General features: G+C 40.1%; 1 protein-coding gene across 1 annotated transcript in view; it reads right to left on the bottom strand.

The window, feature by feature from the left end:
- LOC126419138 (protein argonaute-2) overlaps positions 1-18855 on the bottom strand; it is a 276737-nt gene that overhangs the window by 71036 nt on the left and 186846 nt on the right. Inside the window, exons 13-14 of the mRNA XM_050086246.1 lie at positions 16884-17003; positions 903-1022 (exon numbers count right to left, since the gene is read on the bottom strand). Coding sequence (XP_049942203.1) covers positions 903-1022; positions 16884-17003 — 240 coding nt within the window. The remainder of the gene's footprint in view (positions 1-902; positions 1023-16883; positions 17004-18855) is intronic.

Genomic DNA, 18855 nt, shown 5'->3' with positions numbered 1-18855 from the left:
CCAGAGCACCTTTCACCGAATGCACAAATTTGCGGGCATTGCTATGCAGTAAACTTTTCTTCTTCTGTTTCACCACCCATCACACTGGACATGATTGGAAATGAAACAGAAGTGAATAAACACTAAAAACACTGAGAATTAAGTGAAGTATGAACTAGTCTTCTAGTTCAATAAAGTGAAACGACAGCACCGGACACACGTGATACTCACTGTTATGTCTCTCAACATATTCGCACGTTAGTTTTACAGCAACGTAATATGACTTGTGCTACCTGCTCAAGAACACAATATCGTCTGCTGGTTTACGCAGTTGCTTATCAGTGAAATGAGGCTACTGAGCTGTCAGTAGTGAAGGTTCCTCTCCCAAACTATAAATGCACGCTATGTTAATAAAAAAATTCTTATGCAGGTATATGGTATTTATGAAGATACAATTCAACAAATTGTATACTAGTAATATTCCATGTTAACTTCTCAAAATAATGGGAGAACATTTGTATGCACTATGGTAAGTGTACTACCACACTAAAGTTTCTATAATGTAAAAAGGATACAAAGCATTTTTTCTAAATAATCATAGAACTTGCTGGTAAAATGTACAATCAAGGAATACCCCCCCCACCCCCCCCCCCCCTCTCTCTCTCTCTCTCTCTCTCTCTCTCTCTCCCTCCCTCCCCCCCCTCTCCCTCTCCATCACACACACACACACACACACACACACACACACACACACACAAACGCCGACGACAAAAGTATGCTGGAGTCTGATAAAGGTGCTAAATACAGATTAATACAATGGTTTTTGGTTTTGTGTGAATTTAACACACAAGATTTCCACTCGTGTTGCATTACAACTTTGTTATGGTTCAAAATGTTATTAAAGAACTTGCAGATGAACTTACATTGTTGTACGCTATGCGTGGGGCATCCAAAATTCTTGCACTGACACTCTCGAACTGATCACTGATAACAATTCCAAATTCTTGGATACCACTATCCTTGTTGAAGTTAGCTTGATGGATCTGAGAGAAGGAAATACAATATCAACTAAATGAACTAATGGAAACATACACTGATTTTTATGTAAATACACCTGACAGCATGTAAAAAAACACACACAGTATTTTGGTCATAATTCATTGATTCTTCTAATAGTAGTCTAATATAAATCATATAAAGATACCACTACAGTGGCCCAGCCTAATGGAGAAAGTTTCATGACATTGTGACCCCTGCATACAAAAATACTTATCACTGAAAGACTTTTCTTTTGCCAGTGATTCTCAAAAAAATTAAAGCTACAGCTTTAAGAGTATGAATGGTGGAAGATATTTTGTTTTTCTGTATCCTCTGTTTATACCGAATAATACATTTCAAAAACTCAAATATTTTAAATTCAAATTTATTGACTTTGTTGACAATTCCCATCCTTTTTGTTTATGCTCTTTACGGGTATGCTGCCGGATATGAACGTCTTCACTCCACAATATTTTGGCGATCCATCTGGCCTCCATCTTCAGGTGTGATCACCAAAATATCGTGTAGTGAAGATGTTCATATCCGGCAGCATACCTGTGAAGAGCACAAACATACAAGACACCGGGAAAATCTATGCAATCACAATCCCCATCCTTGTGGCACAATTTTGACAACAGGTAAGCAGACATCGTTTTCTATCAAAAGTACGGAATACGTTTCATTCATTTAAGAAAAAACAAATGTGGCTAAGTGAATAAGTGTCAGCCTACCAATCTAAAATCTCCGATTTCGACCCCACCCACTGTTGGAAATTTTTGTAGCCATTTTTTGCTTCATTGCCTCTAAAACCAATTTGTCAAGATGAAAATGTCAAGTTGCACCACAGTTACATCAAACTGTAGGTTTTTCTATAACTGGCTGAGTAAGTACATCAGAAGGACGGTGAAGGCATACGGTATCCGATAGAGCTATGGCTAGTAAACCACTGCAGTATTCAGACTGACTCCATACTGCCAACCATGTAACTTTTAAGGGGGAACAGTTGATAAATATAAGAAAAAACATAAAACTATATATAAAAACAAAGATGAGGTGACTTACCGAACAAAAGTGCTGGCAGGTCGATAGACACACAAACAAACACAAACATACACACAAAATTCAAGCTTTCGCAACAAACTGTTGCCTCATCAGGAAAGAGGGAAGGAGAGGGGAAGACGAAAGGAAGTGGGTTTTAAAGGAGAGGGTAAGGAGTCATTCCAATCCCGGGAGCGGAAAGACTTACCTTAGGGGGAAAAAAGGACAGGTATACACTCGCACACACGCACATATCCATCCACACATACAGACACAAGCAGACATATTTAAATATGTCTGCTTGTGTCTGTATGTGTGGATGTATATGTGCGTGTGTGCGAGTGTATACCTGTCCTTTTTTCCCCCTAAGGTAAGTCTTTCCGCTCCCGGGATTGGAATGACTCCTTACCCTCTCCTTTAAAACCCACTTCCTTTCGTCTTCCCCTCTCCTTCCCTCTTTCCTGATGAGGCAACAGTTTGTTGCGAAAGCTTGAATTTTGTGTGTATGTTTGTGTTTGTTTGTGTGTCTATCGACCTGCCAGCGCTTTTGTTCGGTAAGTCACCTCATCTTTGTTTTTATATATAATTTTTCCCACGTGGAATGTTTCCTTCCATTATATTGAAAAAACATAAAACATTAGAGACAGCATGTCATGACAGGACTGACTCCTCACATCTGCCCTTATAATACAATCATGTAACTGAGGCTCAGACTTCCCAAGACTATCCATAGCTGGCAAAACACAGTGCAGTATCATCTTTATGAAGACTTTCTTATTTATGATATTTACTGAGCTTTTACAGATATTGTTTATGATCAATTTCATTAAAAATTAATATATTGGAACCAGAAGTTAGTGTCTCCAGTTCCTTGAACTGTGCTCTGTAGAACCTTCTTGAGTCAATATGACAAATAATTCATGTTACACTGTTTTAGACTCAGAAAATCCTAGTTTTGCTTTGCGGACTGTTAGAATATGATCCTGTATGATGATACGGAAGGAAAGTATGTCAACTTTTTTTCTTCCTTTTTTCCCTCTCCCACTGATGTCTGACAATTACTGTATTGCAAATACAGATCTGCTTACGAACTTCAAGAAATTTGTAGCAGGCTCCTCCAAAACAAATTTATCACAAAGTTGTAATACAAAGAATTTAACAGTGTCAATCTCTTCTATCTGCTTGTCATATTTTAGTCATATACTGGGAGAAAACCTCTTACAAAGAGGTTCTATCTGCTTGTCATATTTTAGTCATATACTGGGAGAAAACCTCTTACAAAGAGCCTACAGTGGAACCTTGTGGGACACCACATGCAATATATTATTGTAATTTAGTGTTAAATGCCTCCAAGAAATCGGAATATACTAGTATATTGTAATATATTGTTTTATAAATTAACTACCAGAGATATCTCTGAAATTATTTGGAATGGCTGGTCTGAAATACCCACAGCAGCATCTACTGAACCTGACAACCCAGTGTCTTAAGTAACAATTAAAATTGTTCATTGAAATGTTTTCTTACTCTGCAGAGAGAATTGCCTATGTATCATCTACTCCAACTATCTGCATCTCCTCACCTCTGGTTCCACCAGTCTCCTCCACTACATCCTACATTGTCTATTTTGTTACCTGATACGACCTTTTTTCCTCACAGTACATGTGCTTTCAATATTATGTAGTATGCCTTGTAATGAGATATAACAATGTCACAGTTCATTCTGACTGACACAGATTTTGCTTTTTGTCTTACAAGATACCTTTACTTCTCAAGTAATCCATGAATTTTTTTTGTAAACTTTGGTCTACCATTTGTGATTTCGTAAAAACATGTATATGGGTCAGTCTGTTTAGTCACGTTCGCTAATTCCGTCACACACTGGAGAGCCAAAGGAACTCTTACACCTGTCTCATAACGTGTAGCATGTAGAAGTGCAACAACGCGACGTGGCCTCTACTAATGTTTGAAGTAGTGCTGGAAGGAACTGACACCATGACTCCAGCAGGGCTGTCCTCGAATTTGTATGAATACGAGATAGAGATTCTTCTGAACAGCATGTTGCAAGGCATCCCAGATATACTCAATAATGTTCATGTCTGGGGAGTTTGGTGGCCAGCATAAATGTTTAAACTCTGAAGAGTTTTCCTGGAGCCACTCTCGATGTGTGGGTGTGACACTGTCCTGCTGGAATAGCCCGAGTCAGTTGGAATGCACAATGGACACGAATGGCTACAGGTGATCAGACAGGATGCTTATGTATGTGTCACTTTTCAAGAGTCATATCTAGATGTATCAGAGGTCCCATGTCACTCCAAATGCACAGGTCCCACACCATGACAGAGCCTCCACCAGCTTGAACAGTCACCTGCTGACATGCAGGGTCCATGGATTCATGAGGTTGTCTCCAAACCCGTACATGTCCATCCACTTGATACTATCTGAAATGAGACTGATCTGACCAGGCAACGTTTCAAGTCATCAACAGTTTGATGTCTGTGTTGACAGGCCCAGGTGAGGTGTAAAGCTTTGTGTCGTGCAGTCAAGGGTACACGAGTGGGCCTTTGGCTCCAAAAGCCCGTGTCAATGATGTTTCATTGAATGGTTCACATGCTGACACTTGTTGATGGCCCAGCATTGAAATCTGCAGCAATTTGTAGAAGTTCTGCAGTTCTGTCACACTGAACGATTCTTTTCAGTAGTCGTCTGTCCCATTCTTGGAGGATCTTTTTCCGGCGGCAGCGATGTCGGAGATTTGATGTTTTACCAGATTCGTGATATTCATGGTACACTCGTGAAATAGTTGTTCAGGAAAATCCCCACTTCATCACTACCTCGGAGACACTGTGTCCCACTGCTTGTGCGCCGACTATAACGCCATGTTCAGACTCACTCAAATCTTGACAACCTGGCATTGTAGCAGCAGTAATTGATCTAATAACTGCACCAGGCACTTGTCGTCTTATATTTGCGTTGCTGACTGCAGTGCCATATTCTGCCTGTTTACATACATCTGTATTTGAATATGTATGCCTATACCAGTTTCTTTTGCACTTGAGCATATATGATACAGTTAAAAATGATATAGTCTGTTGTTCACATATGACCACACTGCCAGCTATCGCTGGCTTCCCTGTTCGATCTATATAGTTAAGTGGGATACAGGCTTTGTTCTGTTAAATAATATACTGTGCCAAAACTGAAATTTACATAGCTGAGGACTACTACACATTTTTGTATGGCAAAGTGAGTGAATACCTTGACCAGTTTCACTACTGAATCAGTCACTCTACAATGTCTTCACATCCTAGCTCAGGTGTTTGACCCCCAATGTTACTCATTGTTCTGTGATTTGTCAGGTTTTTATTAACCCTTTTGATGTTACAGACATGCTCTCCGCATTCTGTGCTGAGAATGGCTTTGTTGTGGCTGTAATCCTCGCCAAACGCTCCTATCGTGCCGAGAGATGTCATTCCGGCCACTATGAAATATTTATCTGATTTTATGAAAACTATTATTGACTTTTGCACATTTTACACTCTTCTATCTTTATTCGATAAAGGACTGAATTTATTTTTGTTATTTATCGTACTTAATGTGCTGCACCAAATAACTTAAAAGAAAGTACAAAATTTTAAAGTGTTTGCAGAGATAAAACACACTGTATAAACTTGGAAATGGTTGGTTTTAGTTTGCACAGTGCAGTATATGAAATTTAGATAAGGTATCTAAATTTTATTTAAAATCTTGAACAGAACCGTATCTTATTAGTTCTCCAGCATTTCAATCAGTGAGCATCGGGAATATATGGTATTAACAATCCTCATATTTCATAACCGGTTCGCGATACTGAAATAAGGTTTTTAGCAAATTATACCGTGCAAATAGGCATAGACATCTTACGACAAATACTTGAAACTTTATCCACTAAGATATGGAAGTAACTTGTCGCCAGCAGTGAAATTTTGGTAGGCTCAAGATGCATACAGACGTCAATAATGTTATAGGAAAACCCAAGTGGTGCACATATAAACATCCACAGCACCTGGGGAATGGTAGAGCAAGGACATGTACACATGTCCACAGCGGCTACAGGCTTAAATCTCCTTTACATCCAGCAGCAGACTGCTCATCTTATTGAAATGACTGTGGTGGGGTGAAGCCTCTGATCCTTTGCAGAGCACAGTTCAGTGTGATATTTATGCCCCTGGAGGTCTTAGGAACACACCCTTTTATGCACATTTCAGGATTAAATTATTCCATGTACACAGAAATCTTTGCAACCCGACATTTGTCGTCAAGCCTACGGAGGTCATGTTCTATGTTATTATATACGGAAGTAGCATTTAGTTGTCTGTGCAAGTGCATGCAATTTTGTGCATAGCATCACTCACTATATGCAGCTGTCTAAGTGTGTTGTGTCCAAAATCGCGCTTTTCATCCAGCTGGATTTATAGGTACCATTCAACAGTGTGGAGCATTTTCTAATTTCTCTGTAAGATTTTTATGTAAGGAACATTAAGCTTTTGAGTGTACTTACACTATGTGATCAAAAGTATCCAAATACCTGGCTGAAAATTACTCACAAGTTGGAGGCGCCCTCCATTGGTAATGCTGGAATTCAGTATGGTGTTGGCCTACCCTTAGCCTTGATGACAGTTTCCACTCTTGCAGGCATTTGTTCAATCAGGTGCTGGAAGGTTTCTAGGGGAATGGCAGCCAATTCTTCACAGAGTGCTGAACTGAGGAGAGGTATTGATGCTTGTCGGTGAGGCCTGGCACGAAGTCGCCATTCCAAAACATCCCAAAGGTGTTCTATAGGATTCAGGTCAGGACTCTGGGCAGGCCAGTCCATTACACGGATGTTATTGTCATGTAACCACTCTGCCACAAGCCATGCATTATGAATAGGTGCTAGATTGTGTTGAAAGATGCAATCGCCATCCCCAAACTCCTCTTCGACAGTGGGAAGCAAGAAGGTGCTTAAAACATCAATGTAGGCCTCTGCTTTGATACTGCCACTCAAAACAACAAGGGGTGCAGTCCCCTCCATTAAAAACATGACCACACCATATCACCACCACCTCCGAATTTTACTGTTGGCACTACACACACTGACAGATGATGATCACCAGGCACTCGCCATACCCACACCCTGCCATCAGATCGCCACATTGTTTATCTTAATTTGTCACTCCACACAATGTTTTTCCACTGTTCAATCGTCAAATGTTTGCGCTCCTTACACCAAACAAGGCGTTGTTTGGCATTTACCAGCATGATGTGTGGCTTATGAGTAGCCGCTTGACCATGAAATCCAAGTTTTCCCATCTCCCGCCTAACTGTCAGAGTACTTGCAGTGGATCAAGATGCAGTTAGGAATTCCTGGATAGATGTCTGCCTATTACACATTACGACACTCTTCAACTGTCGGCTGTCTCTGTCAGTCAACAGACAAGGTCGCCCTGTAAGCTTTTGTGCTGTATGTGTCCCTTCATATTTCCATTTCACCATCACATCGGAAACAGTGGACCTAGGGGTGTTTAGGAGTGTGGTAATCTCACATACGGACGTGACAAGTGACACACAATCACCTGACCACATTCAAAGTCCGTGAGTTCCACGGAGTGCCCCATTCTGCTGACTAGTGAAGTCACTGATATTGAGTACCTGGCAGCACAATGCACCCAGTATGAAAATCTTATGCTTATGGGATGTCCTGATACTTTAGATCACATAGTGCATGTAGTTATCTGTGGAGGGGCTAAGGTAAATTTGTCATCTACAGACCATCGGCGTATCTGAGAAAGAAACCTACTTTCCATTCTCACCTGCTCAGTTCTCTTATGTTCTGACCCCTCAGCTGAGATTGTCTGCACAGACTACAGTCTTCTTCCTGCAACTGGCACAAGAGATGTTCGATTACCAAATTCCGAAACACTGGCACACAAATCTACCCTGTGGACTCCCCTCCCTAGTTCAACTGGTTAATTCTGTGTGCTGGCTGTCCATGCCATAACTCTACCCCTAAGGTAATATGTAAAACTGTAGTTTAGATACTGGGGCAAACAATGCAGGTCACAATAAGTTATCAAATGCTCCCACGAGGTCAATACTGCATTTGGGTTTTTTATTTTTCACCTATCTATAGTTTCAATCACCTTGTCGAACATATGTTTAACAACTTTTGCAGTCCGAAGCCAAAATTGGCACCTATTAAGTGTAACTGTAATCTGTCACACAACTCTTTCTTGAATCTTTGTAAGCATGTAGACTGGCCTGTAGCTTTTAGAATTAGCAGGATCTACTCCTTAGACTTTTTGATCATCACAGCTTTAGTTAATTCCCTGCTGGCAAGCACCCTGCCCAAAGTTAACAAATCATTAAACTGTCAGTTTGATAATTACATGTTCCATAGATCATGTAAACGATTTCCCTATCGAAACAATGTATAACAAGTCAGCCCCCGGAACATCAGAACATGTACACATGACTAATGCTCAATCAATGATCACACAATTATCTTTAGTCCCACTTGTGCAACTACAGTGTTTTTTACTGGCTACCAGTTTTTAAGTAGAAATATGTTAATAGAATAGAAGGAGTTGTCCAGGACAAATTATTTTAAACTGGGTTTGAAACTTGGTTTGCTACCTGTGACTCATTTTATGTTCCTGAGCAAATGCAAAAATATTTGTTCCTGCATACTGAACTCATTTCTGAGCCACTGGCAGCTTTAACAATGGATAACAAAAAGTCGTTTTTTCCTCTAGTGTTGTAGGTACGGATATCACCGTTTTTCTCACACTGTGATGGATTATTTATGATGTATTTCTAGTTGGAAATGGAACAACCTGCAAATTCTTTTGTTAGAGAACCTTAGCGCAAGTATTTTCTTGTCCTGGAGCCCTTTCATTTTTAAATTTCATTATGGCTTGTACTACTACTGCTACTCCTCCAGGAAACCATATAGTTACTAAAGTAGAAATGTAGACACTAGACAACAATTAGAAACTTTGTGTCCAGTTTAGGTTTATAAACGTGTAGTCTTAAATGTGGAACACTCTAGAGAGCAAAAGAATCATTCACTTTGTCCTCTGATATGTAGCCAGAGTCTAGAAGGAAAAGGGCAGTCAGTTGCCTCTCCCACCATCAGATACGCTAAGCCTGATGCTAAATAATCTGCCTGCAGATATCAGATATTTGTGTGATCTGCTCTGTTATGTCAATACAAAATCATTAGAACATCTGGATCTATATGTGTACAAGGACCGTTAAAGAGTCCAAACTCCCATCCCCCAATACTATCTTTGAACTCATTTCTCATAATGATTAAAAATTCTACAAATCAATGTAATGAGAAGATCCTTTGCAATGACAAGACACAGAATACTTACAATGCTATCACAACCTTAACAGATGAGTGTTAGACTGCTAGATAGGTGACATAGAATGGACTGTCAGAGGTCTGCCACTGCAGACAGCAGAATAGCCTAACTTACATGGTATAGAAATCTTAAATGCCAATACTCGAGTTGCTTGGTCAACACACAGTTGTAGTGGCAAAGCTATCTTAGAAACCAGTTACAGATTGAAGTATGGGATAAGATGTAGAAAAACTGACAGACAAAATTGAATCTTCTCTCTTTGCACACACAGTAGAACCTGCAAATGAACTGATGCCCTGTGGATAGAGACAGCTTGCCAGAATACCTGTGTGGCTAACTCCTTGCGAATGATGAAGATGCTGACAACTTAGATATGCTCCACCTAGTGAATACACTAATACATCTACATCTACATACATACTCCGCAATCCACCATACGGTGGGTATTGGAGGGTACTTTGTACCACAACTAGCATCTTCTCTCCCTGTTCCACTCCCAAACAGAATGAGGGAAAAATGACTGCCTACATGCCTCTGTACGAGCCCTAATCTCTCTTATCTTTGTGATCTTTCCGCGAAATATAAGTTGGCGGCAGTAAAATCGTACTGCAGTCAACCTCAAATGCTGGTTCTCTAAATTTCCTCAGTAGCGATTCACAAAAAGAACGGCTCTTTTCCTCCAGAGACTCCCACCCGAGTTCCTGAAGCATTTCCGTAACACTCACGTGATGACCAAACCTACCAGTCACAAATCTAGCAGTCCACCTCTGAATTGCTTCTATCTATGTCCTCCCTCAATTCGAGCTGATAGGGATCCCAAACGCTCGAGCAGTACTCAAGATAGGTCGTACTAGTGTTTTATAAGTGGTCTCCTTTACAGATGAACCACATCTTCCCAAAATTCTACCAATGAACTGAAGGCAGCCATCCGCCTTCCCCACAACTGCCATTACATGCTTGTCCCACTTCATATCTCTCTGCAATGTTACGCCCAAATATTTAGTCGACGTGACTGTGTCAAGCGCTACACTACTAATGGAGTATTCAAACATTATGGGATTCTTTTTCCTATTCATCTGCATTAATTTACATTTATCTATATTTAGAGTTAGCTGCCATTCTTTACACCAATAACAAATCCTGTTCAAGTCATCTTGTATCCTCCTACAGTCACTCAATGACAACACCTTCCCGTACACCACACCATCATCAGCAAACAGCTGCACATTGCTATCCACCCTATCCAAAAGACCATTTATGTACATAGAAAACAACAGCGGACCTACCACACTTCGCTGGGTCACTCCAGATGATACCCTCACCTACGATGAACACTCACCATCGAGGACAATGTACTGGGTTCTATTGCTTAAGAAGTCTTCGAGCCACTCACATATTTGGGAACCAATCCCATATGCTCGTACCTTAGTTAGGAGTCTGCAGTGGGGCACCGAGTCAAACACTTTCCGGAATTCAAGGAACATGGCATCCATCTGATACCCTCCATCCATGGTTCACAAGACATCATGTGAAAAAAGGGCGAGTTGCGTTTCGCAGGAGCGATGCTTTTTAAAGCCGTGCTGATGCATAGACAGCAGCTTCTCTGTCTCAAGGAAATTCATTATATTCGAACTAAGAATATGTGCGAGAATCCTGCAACAAACCAATGTTAAGGATATTGGTCTGTAATTTTGAGGATCCGTCCTTCTACCCTTCTTATATACAGGTGTCACCTGCGTTTTTTTCCAGTCGCTCGGGACTTCACGTTGGGCAAGAGATTCACAATAAATGCAAGCTATGTAAGGAGCCAATGCAGTAGAGTACTCTCTGTAAAACCGAATTGTAATCCCATCAGGACATGGCGATTTATTTATTTTCAGCCCATTCAGCTGCTTCACAAGCCCAGGGATGTCTATCACTATGTCCTCCATACGGGAATCTGCACTAGACTCAAACGGCGGTATGTTTGTACGATCCTCCTGCGTGAAAGATTTCTCAAATGCTAAATTTAAAATTTCAGCTTTCGTTTTGCTGTCTTCCGTTGCCAGGCCAGACTGATGAGTGAGTGACCGGATGGAAGCCTTCGACCCGCTTACCGATTTTACGTAAGACCAGAATTTCCTTGGGTTTTCAGCAAGATCTTTTGCTAAGGTATGACGATGGTAGTGGTTGTATGCTTCGCGCATCACCCTTATTACAACAGCACAAATCTCTACTAACTTTTGCCTGTCCTCATTCTCCCGATCTTTCTTGTACCGCGAGTGCAACTGTCTTTGCTTCCTGAGCACTCTCCGAATTGCGCTGTTAAACCACGGTGGGTCTTTTCCGTCCGTAACACACTTTTTCGGCACATACTTGTCCAATGCGTGATTTACAATGTGTTTAAAATTTGCCCATAATTCTTCCACATCCATCGTACCGGAAGTAAGGTATTCTGGCAAGCTGTCTCTATCCACAGGTCATCAGTTCATCTGCAGGTTTCACTGTGTGTGCAAAGAGAGCAGATTCAATTTTGTCTGTCAGTTTTTCTACATCTTATCCCATACTTCAATCTGTAATTGGTTTCTAAGATAGCTTTGCACTACAACTGTGTGTTGACCAAGCAACTCGAGTATTGGCATTTAAAATTTCTATACCATGTAAGTTAGGCTATTCTGCTGTTTGCAGTGGCAGACCTCCGACAGTCCATTCTATGTCACCTATCTAGCAGTCTAACACTCATCTGTTAAGGTTGTGGTAGCTTTGTAAGTATTCTGTGTCTTGTCATAGCAAAGGATCTTCTCATTACATTGATTTGTAGAATTTTTAATCATTATGAGAAATGAGTTCAAATAAAGTATTGGGGGATGGGAGTTTGGACTCTAATGGTCCTTGTACACATATAGATCCAGATGTTCTAAGGATTTTGTATTGACATAACAGAGCAGATCACACAAATATCTGATATCTGTAGGCAGATTATTTAGCATCAGGCTTAGCGTATCTGATGCCCCATTGGTGGGAGAGGCAACTGACTGCCCTTTTCCTTCTAGACTCTGGCTACATATCAGAGGACAAAGTGAACAAAGTGAATGATTCTTTTGCTCTCTAGAGTGTTCCACATTTAAGAGTACACGTTTATAAACCTTAACTGGATGCAAAGTTTCCAATTGTTGTCTAGTGTCTATATTCATTTCTGAGGGCAAGTTGTTTCATATATTAGACAATTCTGATACACCACTGCTGATTTTATTGTGGTAACACCGGTTCCTGTCAGATCACCGAACTTAAGCACTGTCGGGCTGGACTAGCACTTGGATGGGTGACCATCTGGTCTGCCGGGCACTGTTGGCATGCGGGGTGCAGTCTTTGTGAGGCAAACTGAGGAGCTACTGGATTGAGAAGTAGTGGCTCCAATCTCTGAAACTGACATACAGCCGGGAGAGCAGTATACTGACCAAATGCCCCTCCATATCCGCATCCAGTGACACCTGTGAGCTGAGGATGACATGGCAGCCAGTCAGTACCGTTGGGCCTTCATGGCCTGTTCGGGAGGAGTTTGGCTTTTTTTTTTGCTGATTTTATTAGAATAAACATCCACTGAGCTAGTCAGTAGATGGCCTGTCTGTTGACTGCTCCATTATTATGATGTGTGTCAGTTATGCACTATTTTTCTTCTCAGTTCAAACTTTGCTGGTTTAATATATCTGTCAATTTTGTGTAACACTAATTAATGAGGACTTATTACAAGTGTTCCCTACATTACTTTTTGATATCATAATTGGGGATAACACATAGCACCCTTCTGGGTCTACGCCCGTATAAATTTTCTCTGGTGCCTCGAGCACGCCCTTATCCTTTCTGGAGTGTTTCACATTTACTACTGATTTTTCATCTTCCAGTTCAACTCTAGCTGCAAGTTGTGTTTAAATACTGGTGCCTGATTTCTGTGACTAGTTCCAATGGCACCTTACCCTGCTTGTTTTTACTGTGAGTTGTGTTCATTATAGAATTTAGGTCAGGAGTTATGTAGTCAATGTTAGTAGGTGTTTGTTGGTTTAGCAGCCATTATCATAATCTATTTTGTCAAGTTGCCTGGTGTACAGTCGTCGCCGTCCACTCTCAATTTCGTTACACGATTTTTCTTTGCCTCTTCTTGTGTAGTGTGTGCATCCAATGGCATTTTGTTCTTCCTGGCAATCTTAGCTTTATGTCGTCCTTCCCCACAGTGGGCACACACTACTTTGTCTCTCAGGCAATTTTTGGTAGTGTGGTCATGATCACAGGACTTGGAGCAGTATGGTATGGCCATAAAGTCTGACATTACCAACTGGAAACCCAAGAAAACCCTGCCATGACCAAGTTGAATGCTCCTCACATGACAGCTTAAGTTGAGTACACTGTTCAAAAATCCTTTACCCTTTGGTCCAGTCTTGAATCTCAATTTGGCTTCTTGAGTGTATTGTTCTTTGGCCACGTGTTCACATAGATTTAGATCATATTTCTCTTCCAGTAATATTTGTTTAGTATATATGCCTAGAACATGCTGCATCGCTATAAGTGGCCGGCATTTCTTTGCTGTTTTGCATTTTATTTTGTTTTCCTTGATTGGGCTGGTTTTCTCTTGTAGTTCACGCCAGTCCTTCTGGGTGTCAGTTTCAATGATCACCACTGTTGGGGTGGTGCACACAGCTTTTAATTTTAGTTTTTGTTTGCAAGGAATTATTTGTGCCATGAGCACTTCCCTGATCTTTTTGGGAATGTTATTCATATTTGATGTGACAAACAATGTTGTAGCTTGTTCTGCCTTAATGTTTTAAATGTTCATCTCAATTGTGTTGTTCTCCTTGCTGCTTGCAACTATTACAATGAAAAAGGAAAAAGGCTTGTGTTGGTGTCCATGTGGTTTTGAATTTTAGCTTTTGCTTTTCCATCTTTAGTTATTCATTTGCTATATGAAGTTGGAATTTTTCTGACTGCATCTCTTTTCTAGAATGCTCAACCTGTGGTTCTCATCTTATAAAATGTCGATCTGGCTTTCCAGTCTTTACCATCTTCGAGAATTGATCGATTCTAGATCTTGTATACTATTGCCAAAGCAAGACATCTCAACTTCTTGTCTTAGTTTTGCACACTCTTGTTTTGGCGTGTCCTTTTGCCCTTCCAAATGCGCCTGGCTCGAGATATAAGCGGGTAGAGTGTGCTTAAAGGAAGGTAGGATACTGAGGGAGATATTACTTTCCTTTAGTTCTGCTGTGATCTCATTAATGAGTTCATCTATTTCTGCTAATTTATGTCTGTCTTGCACGGACTGTGTGTGTCGATGATGGCCCACAGGTGGGGGGACAGCAACTGGCACTTCCACAAATGTCATGTCTACAGTTTTAAGGTCCTCTCACTTCTCTACAGACTGTTCATTAGCAACAGCAGCAGCTGTACAAAGTTGCACCATTTCCAAGACTGTCACTTGACTCCACTCGCTGATGCAGCTTTCTAGATGTGCACCGGAGAGCAGCTGGCAGCTGCTGATGTGTGATACAGTGCTGTGGGCACAGTGTGGCATTCTGATGCATAAGCAACAGTGTGCCAAATGTGCTGACACGCAAGACTGACATGTGCCAGGCTGATGGCGACCTCTCCTATTATGTGGCGGCCAAGTGCTGACAGACAAATACTACAAAACTTTACTCACTCTTCCTATGTGTATTACAATATCTAACAAATAAACAATAATGCACTAAGCACAATAATACTCTTGACACTTTCGAATGCAAATACTGACTGTCCTTGCTAAGTTTTAACCTAAGGACACTGTGTTTAAATGCTGAGCCACATCATGCTGCAAAATGGCTAGGCAGCCGCCTTGCGACCTTGGGTTGCCGATCTGTAGATTTCCAGCAAAAAAGGATTCCATAAAAGAATCTGTAACCAGTAGATGCTGGCCAAGTGGTGCTTGAGGTCCCACATGATGCAGAAACTGAATCCCTTCAGCAACTGGTTTGAACATGGACTGACAGAGGCATTAATATGTAACAAGCTCGTGTTCTTTGTAGACGACACCAAAAATTGTATTGGTGTAAATCTCTTCCCTACGTAAACTACAAAGTGCTTCTATTTAATTACAACAGCAAGTCCAAACCAATACCGAGCATTACTCTCTTCAATGAAACTTCGTAACGCACCAATCACCGTAACACCCTATAAGAGTTTGAAGACAGAATGGGTTTTAATTTTTATTGGGACTTAACACTGCAGATTATCAGTTTCCTACCAGTTTTTGTGGAATTTTGATGCTGTACTTGATAATGTATCAATACAAGTTTACATGACATGAAAGATGGTGTCCCACTGCCTAGTTGGAAAAATTACCTGGGCAAATTCCTATCCAAGAATTAAAAAATATAACAGTGTGCCAAAATGAACAAAGTTAAGCGTCTTCAAGTGTTACACACTATTCCTGTTGTGAGATTATGTACTAGAGTAATTTTATTAAATCAACAGCACTTTCAGTACTTTATTTACCTAGTTATGGTAGATGTGTACAGAGAGGTCACTGCAATAAGTTTGTCTGTGTAATCCGACCAGTGTATTCCAGCGTTGAAGAAAAGTTAATAAATCACAGGCAGCTATTTTCACCTAAAGACAATATGACATAACAATTATTCTATCAACATATCATTCGTGTTGCCTTGGGGCTTTTTACTTGCCTGTTTTGAAATTATTAAGACATATTCAGTTGGCAGAGAGAAATGTACAATTGCTGCAGTACCATCTGTCAACACATCAGTTCAGGTTGGCACTTTGGCAGTAGTGTCACTGACCGCCTGTGTGCAGTAAGCATACCTATTGCGTCATTCACACTGCGACACCTCAAATCTATCTGTGCCGAGGACAGTTGCAGTAACAATCTGTCAGTGAAGCATGGGTGTTACTACACAGTTTTTAGGATGAGGTTATAAAATGCACAATCTCGGTGTTCACATACTACTGCTCCAAACGGATGTGGTGTCTATGTGTGGCTTGTTTCTTCACTTATCACTGAATTCTTTGTAAATGAAATGCATTAATCAGGTTGCAAATGGTGCATGTACCCTAGTGCTGTGTTACACCAGCCAAGATCAGTGCATGTGCAGATGAGTACACAGCTAACAACTGGAGTTGGGGTAACTATCAGAACCCAAAGTTAGCTGACCCCCTTAGTAGTCCCCCCCAAACCCCCCTTGAGGGCCATAACTATGGAGTGTGTAAAGAATATTGTAGGCCACCTTTTTTATTACCAGGATTACTTTTATATAATGAGGTCTTACCAGTCATCAATTAAGGTTACGAGATAATAAGTGGTCACTATTACAAGCCTTCTAAAGAAGTCTCAACAGGAAAGTACATGAACATAACCCTTTAAAAGTTATTAATAAAAGTTCTGTGGGTCAAAACCAGAAAAGAGTATACATTAATACTTACAGCAGTATTAATCTTCTGCCTCCTATTATCAGTCGAAGTTGCAGCATATCTGATCATAGTTGATGTCTGCTGTTCAGTCATCTTTCGGAATGTAACTTGTCCTGGTAGTATGGTGCACAGCTTGGGGAGAAAAAAAGAAAAATGTTGAATTCCAATAACTGAAATCTTTGCTCTAATTAGCATATGGTTAAACTACTTTTATTCAGTGTCCAAAAAATTTTATGTCCTTCATGGTGCTTAAAAAAAAAAAAGGGGGGGGGGGGAGGTCAATTTGGAGCAAAAATTTTTGGCTCACTTTAGACCACTCTTTATGACTGATAAAGCCTACATAATTAATTAGAACTTTATAAATACTGACATCTTATTCATATTTCAAGTAAATGGGGTATTAGAGAAAGAGAGAGAGAGAGAGAGAGAGAGAGAGAGAGAGAGAGAGAGAGAGTGTGTATGTGCATCAAACAGATGGTTTACTAAAATCGAACACTCAATGTTGGGCTATCAGCCTCACACTCAACTCAGCAATACTTTAGGGGTACAGATGACAGAGCACAAAGAGCTTTATCAAAATAGTACACGAAAACTTTAAGGCTGAAGTCCAGAAACACTGAATTAACAGTTTACTTTCTTCAGCCTGTGTTGAGAACTTTAAAGCTGCAAACAATTCTGATTTTAAATCAGTTTCTATGTAGCACTACAGTACAGTTATAAATACTACTGCACGAAATTCAATATGCCATGACATCTGTCCTTTATTAGAGAAGAATTTCATTAATTAATTGCCGCTAAGTGCATCAACATTATCTGGAAAGCTATATAGTTTCATTTCACTCACAACCTCACAGCTGCAGACCCCTCATGTCTAAGCTCCCGCCAAGTTATACAATGTTTCATTGGTAAATAATGTAAGTTGGGTCAAGTAACTGAAAAAAGAAGAAGAAGAAGAAGAAGAAGAAGAAGAAGATTCCCATCCCTTTCAAAGGAATGAAGTTTACTCAGCTTTGGACTAACTGATTCACTTATTCAAGTAATTTTAAATGCACTCCTCACACATGTGAATAAAGCCAAGTTCTTCATCAGCCAACATTGAAAGTCTGTACTCTTTTCCACAGAGAGGGAGATTTCCTCTCAAATCGTAACTAACAAGTTGAGAATTTTGCCTAGGACAAGTTGGACCACAGACAAGTAGTGTACTTTTTAGTATGTATTGTATCTACTAGTCAAATTATTACTTGTGAGAACCAATCATCTTCCAGTATTTGTCACATCCATCACGAAAGTGGAGTTAATCTTTGAGATATATGAGGCTGTCAGAAGCCTAGCTAACTAACTCCATCAAATGAATATGTTTGGTACAAACAGTTAAAGCTACTGATCTATAAAGAACTAACAATTTTTTTCAGCACATTTAGAATAAACTAATTAATTTATTACAATTAAGGTTATGTTTTCAGCACTTTATAAATAGATAAAAAATTTCAATTCTGTCTCCCCCACAAGAAAAGCTACTTTGTATGGAGTTAGTCACACTGCCAACTGAAAGGTGTTGTCAAAGTATTCCGAATGGTTTGTATACAAGTAACTTTATGGAACAAATACGCACACGTAAAAAAACCCTTTTACATTTGAAAAAGTCATATGTATTTTTGTAATGAAATAGTACTCAAAGTACAAATACAAAATGTCAATACTAGAAATGAAAAGTGCTTAAAATACAGATTACAACTTTGCAAATTGCCTCTACTCTGTGTCATCACTATCAAGTTCGTCTTGCAGGATACCCCTTGCAGTCTTCAAAAACTAATACTGGTGATGAATAGGATGTATGAACTTCAAGAAGTTCATTATATCCTCCTCTTGTGCTATGGAGATCAATCAATGTGCTATAAAGAAGAACCTGTAGAACATTGGCTAGGCTTTCCATCTTCCATATAGACAATAGACATTTCTGGCGAGAAAGTAGATTTATATTTGA

This window comes from Schistocerca serialis, chromosome 9 (assembly GCF_023864345.2).
Source record: "Schistocerca serialis cubense isolate TAMUIC-IGC-003099 chromosome 9, iqSchSeri2.2, whole genome shotgun sequence".
Taxonomy (NCBI): Eukaryota; Metazoa; Arthropoda; class Insecta; order Orthoptera; family Acrididae; genus Schistocerca; species Schistocerca serialis.
The sequence above is the reverse complement of the archived record's forward strand: the minus strand, read 5'-3'. Positions and strand labels throughout refer to the sequence as shown.